At 31.1% G+C, this 5,842-nt stretch overlaps 3 protein-coding genes across 3 annotated transcripts in view; all 3 read right to left on the minus strand.

Annotated features, from left to right (window-relative positions):
* The window catches only part of LOC9315803, a 2,476-nt gene extending 1,480 nt beyond the window's left edge, over nucleotides 1–996 (minus strand). Inside the window, exons 1-4 of the mRNA XM_021029863.1 lie at nucleotides 925–996; nucleotides 762–845; nucleotides 506–658; nucleotides 164–328 (exon numbers count right to left, since the gene is read on the minus strand). Coding sequence (XP_020885522.1) covers nucleotides 164–328; nucleotides 506–658; nucleotides 762–845; nucleotides 925–996 — 474 coding nt within the window. The remainder of the gene's footprint in view (nucleotides 1–163; nucleotides 329–505; nucleotides 659–761; nucleotides 846–924) is intronic.
* Nucleotides 997–2,650: 1,654 nt separating this feature from the next.
* Nucleotides 2,651–5,101, minus strand: LOC110229498. The gene is made up of 7 exons (XM_021029864.1): nucleotides 5,030–5,101; nucleotides 4,868–4,951; nucleotides 4,620–4,772; nucleotides 4,278–4,442; nucleotides 3,640–3,693; nucleotides 3,335–3,484; nucleotides 2,651–3,095 (listed from the first exon to the last, which is right to left on the minus strand). Exons 1-7 carry the CDS (start codon nucleotides 5,099–5,101, stop codon nucleotides 2,724–2,726), a joined length of 1,050 nt encoding a protein of 349 aa, XP_020885523.1. The 3' UTR covers nucleotides 2,651–2,723.
* Nucleotides 5,102–5,743: 642 nt separating this feature from the next.
* LOC110229307 overlaps nucleotides 5,744–5,842 on the minus strand; it is a 1,722-nt gene continuing 1,623 nt past the window's right edge. The window contains exon 6 of the mRNA XM_021029089.1: nucleotides 5,744–5,766. Coding sequence (XP_020884748.1) covers nucleotides 5,744–5,766 — 23 coding nt within the window. The remainder of the gene's footprint in view (nucleotides 5,767–5,842) is intronic.

Raw genomic sequence — 5,842 nt, forward strand, 5'->3', positions numbered from 1 at the left:
GCAATATATATTATATGAGAATAAATATATATATATATATATATATATATATATATATATATATATATATATAAAGTCTTTTTTAGTTCTTTGTGTAAAATTGCAAGAATGTGGATGAACTATGAAGTACACATTTTGCTATATAAGTTTGGTAACAACTTACCGCCAAACCAAATTGTATGCTGTTGAGTTGATCACGAGGTCCATTCTCTAACCAGATTTGATTTTTACTATATTGGTTATTTTGTAGAGTTAAATTATGAATACTTATCATAGCTCCTGCTCCTCGATAGATGCTCCCATCTAAAACATTTTCGATTACTGCAAACTGTACATCCGTGAAAATAAGTCCGATTATTTTAAGAATGTTTTACTTGTATTACAATTATACAAGGAAGGAGAAAAATGCGAGTGCAGATAATCATTTTTTGTGATGTGAGGTGTATAAAAATTTATATAGAATGGTATTGATATTTTAATAAAGTCATGAATAAAAAAAAATTACATGTTGGCCGGGATATTCGAGTGTGTCGAGATGAACGCTCTCAATTCCATTTGTTTGTCTTAAAATTGGTACAGTTCCTTTTGGACAACTTTTATTATTTGTTTGATGATATTCATCTTTTCTTCTAAGCCTTTCTTTCGAATTAATTTTTTCCTGAAACCATAGCACAAGAATAACAAGATTAAAATATATATATATATATATAGACCTACAAGATTAAATTTGCTCTATTACATACATTGGTTTTTCACCATACCTGGATCTTGTGGTGTTTCAACAATGGATGTTGAAAAGCCGGTTGTTTATATATATCAACACAATCAAAATCTTTTAAAATAGGCTGCAAACAAATTCTTAAGAAATTGAAAATACCAAATTTTAAAGAATAAAAATACAAACTAAAATTTATGAAATCTCACATCAATGTTTCCAACGGCCACTTGCGTTAAAAGCAAATAAGAGGATAAACAGAGAACTAGATGTAAACTCATTGTTATTTTATTTATATTTCTCCAGTTCTAAATATCGGTATATATACTGATTTGAGTCAAAGCTTAATAAATTTATTGCTATTTTGACTAATAAATTTATTTCTAGTTTAATATCGGGATATATACTGATTTGAGTCAAAGCCTAATAAATTTATTTCTAGTTTGATTAATAATTTTTTTGCTAGTTATATCAAACTTACCAAAGGTTTCAAGTACAAAGCTAAACAAACCACAACATTTGCATTGAAAACCTATCTCCACTAATGGCCCAATGAGTAACCTAAACCCAAATACTATGTGGGCTTTAACTCTAGCCCATGCCTTCTTAATTGTGACAAAAACACACAATTCTCTTCGTTGACTTTCTTCTTCTTCTTCAGTCACGAACGAGACTTTTTTTCTTCTTTGGCTCCTCTTCTTGTGAGCACTTCTCTTCTTCTTTGCTCTTCTTCTCATGAATATATTTCTCTACGGAGTTTCATAATCTTACAGAGAGACAAATCCTAAACTCAGAGCTGATTGCACCAGAGAAACTCATCACATTGTCTGCTGAAGAAATGGCAAGCGACAAGAGGAAACAAGAGAACAACCAGATCAAAGAGAAAGCCCTGTTTGATTGCGAGCGTGGTCTTGCAGCAAAAGCATCTACCGACCAGTTCAAGTGCGGGCGGTGTGGTCAACGCAAATGCACCTACTATCAGATGCAAACAAGAAGTGTTGATGAGCCAATGACGACCTATGTTACATGTGTTAACTGTGACAACCACTGGAAGTTCTGTTAAGGAGATCTCTGTGTGTCTTTGTATTTCATGAGACCATGTTAAGACATAGAGGCTCTGATTGATTAATCAGGAGCTTCATGTCCATTTGCCATCATTCCGTGAATGTTCCGGCTCCGATGTTTGTTTTAAGGATATCATTCAATGTCTTAGAGATTAGTAAGTAGGGGTATTTACTAATTTAGGTGTTTGTAGCTCTTATTTCTTTTGCTTCTCTTCTTCCAAACTGTCAACTCAACTTTCTTGCAGATTTTACCAAGTTTTGAAGTTTATTTAGTTGAAGAACTTATAAGTTGAAAGAATTCTTATTTTTGTACTTGAAGAGCAGACTTGAAGCTCGCCACTAATGAAAGGTGATTGATTCAAAAAATCTTACGGAAGTAGTGTCAACCCGAGAGACAAATCCTAGATGCAGAGCTGATTGCATACTAAAAACTTGTTTAGCAACAAGATTCGATCTTGTCGTCGTCTGTTTGAAACCTTTCGAGCCAGTGTTACTCAGATCATTATCACCAACTACTCGAATCAAATCATTTTCTCCAGGTAATTCTGGACTATCACTTTCCACTGTTTGATGCACTACATCTTCTTCATTAGGTAGTGATGATGAACTCAAACAAAAGACGATTCTTTTGCTCGATTGCCCGAGAAAGGCAGAGTCTTTCGAATCAAAATAATACTGAGCTCCTGATTTTGATGATGATAAAGTATCAATTTCATGGATTGATGAGAAGTGACTCCTCCAAGAGCAATTGAGGATCGAATGCTGAATCCATTTGAGGCTCCATCTACAATTTACTGAATTGGATTTCACCAGTCGAGCATTGAGGATGGGAAGAGAGAAGAAGAATCTTAAAATACTACTCATACACAACATGGATATAGTTTAGTCAATTTTTATTTCTCTTGCAAATTTGATATAGTTTTGGTTGATACATATTTGATTCATTAAGTACCACAATTTCCACCTGGTCCTCCAAAGGAGAAGGATACCCCATTCGACTTGCTATAACCCCAATACGTTAGTCTATAACATTGGTAAGAATCTGCATAAAGTCTTGTTTTCTTATCTTCAATATCGATGCTTTGATAGTTCGAATTCTTAACTTTGACAAATGAAAAATGTGCACTTTTATGATAGTCGATAACTGGAAAATGGCCATTTCCCATTGGAGGACTAATTCCCTCCGGAGATGGAAATGTATTTCCTCCAAAACGTACCAAAGAAACTCCTTTATTTAAGTGAGTAAATAACTCTTTAGGCCAGTAACCAATAACTTCGTCATATAATTTTAGTACCCAATTTCCACTGAAACCATCCTAAATAATATTAAAACAGAAAATAAAAGAAAAACGTTAAACAAAAATCTATAAAATTTGTAAGTATATATGTGATTTGAAGAAGAAACACTGAAGGAATCTTTAAAACTCCAATAAATTCTAATGAGAATGGATTCAAGTAATTCAAAACCTAAATTAAAATTTTAAAATTATGATCTATAGTATAAGAAATAGAAATTCTAGTATTCTCATTAAATATAAAGTAGATAAAGTATTACCTGAAAAACTTGCGGTTTAGTAAAAACTGTTTCTTTACCACCATAAACAGAAGAATCATTAAACGTTGTTCCTATCAAGGGAACTCGAGAAACAGTAATGAAGCCAGGACATTTTGTATTATAGCATCCAGTTCTTTTATAGCCATCTGCCTAATGAATTAAAAAGGTAAAATATATTATGCAAGAAGAAAGGAAAAAATGGTCTGATTTTAATTTTATTGTCACGGTTCTTAACAATAAAATGAAAATGAACTGTTGTATTTATTGCCATGTATACAGAACCATAATTGAGAAAATTTACTCACAGTCCAATATATTGTAAACCGCGTGAAAGTGTCGCCATATAATCTTGGATGTACCTGTATTAAATAAAATTCATAAAAACACTTGAGATATATTTGAATATAAGTATTAAATTAATAACATGTTTGTTTGAAAAAAACATTAATCTTTATGTGTGTATATTTTTTTTTTTGATAACAAAGGGATCTGAGCATGTGGAATGATAATATTTTTTCTTGTCAAATGCATCAGCACTTGTACGAGAATATTCAAATTTTAGTCCCTCGATATTTCAAGATGAGTTTTCTAACCACTAAACCACCATAAATTAGTTATCCTTTCGTATTAATGAATAGTTATTATATAGTTTTAAAGTAAATTTTATTGAGTATATTGTATTTTTAATAATTATATATGTTTGTAAGTTAATTTTTTTTGGCATTCAACTCAAAATTAATTCGCAGTGAGTAGATTGACCCATGTATCTTATATAGTAATATTGGTCCCTTTAAACTTTCAATATGAGATTTTAACATTATTTATTTTATGAAAGTATATATATATATATATATATTAAGTTCTTTGTGTAAAATTGAAAGAATGTGGATGAACTATGAAGTACAAATTTTGCTTTTGCTATTTAAGTTTGGTAACAACTTACCGCCAAACCAAATTGTATGCTGTTGAGTTGATCACGAGGTCCATTCTCTAACCAGATTTGATTTTTACTATATTGGTTATTTTGTAGAGTTAAATTATGAATACTTATCATAGCTCCTGCTCCTCGATAGATGCTCCCATCTAAAACATTTTCGATTACTGCAAACTGTACATCCGTGAAAATAAGTCTAATTATTTTAAGAATGTTTTACTTGTATTACAATTATACAAGGACGGAGAAAAATGCGAGTGCAAATAATCATTTTTTGTGATGTGAGGTGTATAAAAATTTATATGGAATGGTATTGATATTTTAATAAAGTCATGAATAAAATAAAATTACATGTTGGCCGGGATATTCGAGTGTGTCGAGATGAACGCTCTCAATTCCATTTGTTTGTCTTAAAATTGGTACAGTTCCTTTTGGACAACTTTTATCATTTGTTTGATGATATTCATCTTTTCTTCTAAGCCTTTCTTTCGAATTAAATTTTTCCTAAAACCATAGCACAATAATAACAAGATTAAAAAATAATATATAGAATTACAAGATTAAATTTACTCTATTACATACATTGTTTTTCACCATACCTGAATCTTGTGGTGTTTCAACAATGGATGTTGAAAAGCCGGTTGTTTGTATATATCAACACAATCGAAATCTTTTAAAATAGGCTGCAAAACAATTCTTAAGAAATTGAAAATACCAAATTTTAAAGAATCAAAAACAAACTAAAAGTTATGAAATCTCACATCAATGCTTCCAACGGCCGCTTGAGTTAAAAGCAAATAAGAGGATAAACAGAGAACTAGATGTAAACTCATTGTTATTTTATATATATTTCCCCACTTATACATATCGGTATATATACTGATTTGAGTCAAAGCTTAATAAATTTATTGCTATTTTGACTAATAAATTTATTTCTAGTTTAATATCGGTATATATACTGATTTGAGTCAAAGCCTAATAAATTTATTTCTAGTTTGATTAATAATTTTTTTGCTAGTTATATCAAACTTACCAAAGGCTTCAAGTACAAAAAATGTAATGGTAGCTAAACAAGCCACAACACATATTTTGGACTCATCTCCACTAATGGCCCAATGAGTAACCAAACCCCAAATACTATGTGGGCTTTAACTCCAGCCCAAGCCTTCTTAATTGTGACAAAAACACACAATTCTCTTCGTTGACTTTCTTAAGAAGTCACGAGACTTTGTTTCTTCTTTGGCTCCTCTTCTTGTGAGCACTTCTCTTCTTCTTTGCTCTTCTTCTTCTTCTTCTATTAAAGCTTTTCTCTTTTGCAGGTTTAATCAAGGACTGAATTCCCAACGGTATCGTTAGTTTTTACTGAGGTTTTCTTACAATGTCTTAATCATATTGTCTTCTTGTGAAGTTCCGCTTGCTATGGACGAGGTTTGGTTGCTCATAAGTCATAACAATGGATGCGATACAATGTGAGTTTATTTCAACAGCTCAGGTTTCACTATTAACAAAAAAAAAACATCTTTTTTTTATTCAAAATGACAACGTAAGTTTTATTAATCACATAAACATAAAGG

This window comes from Arabidopsis lyrata (genome assembly GCF_000004255.2).
Source record: "Arabidopsis lyrata subsp. lyrata unplaced genomic scaffold ARALYscaffold_4, whole genome shotgun sequence".
Taxonomy (NCBI): domain Eukaryota; kingdom Viridiplantae; phylum Streptophyta; class Magnoliopsida; order Brassicales; family Brassicaceae; genus Arabidopsis; species Arabidopsis lyrata.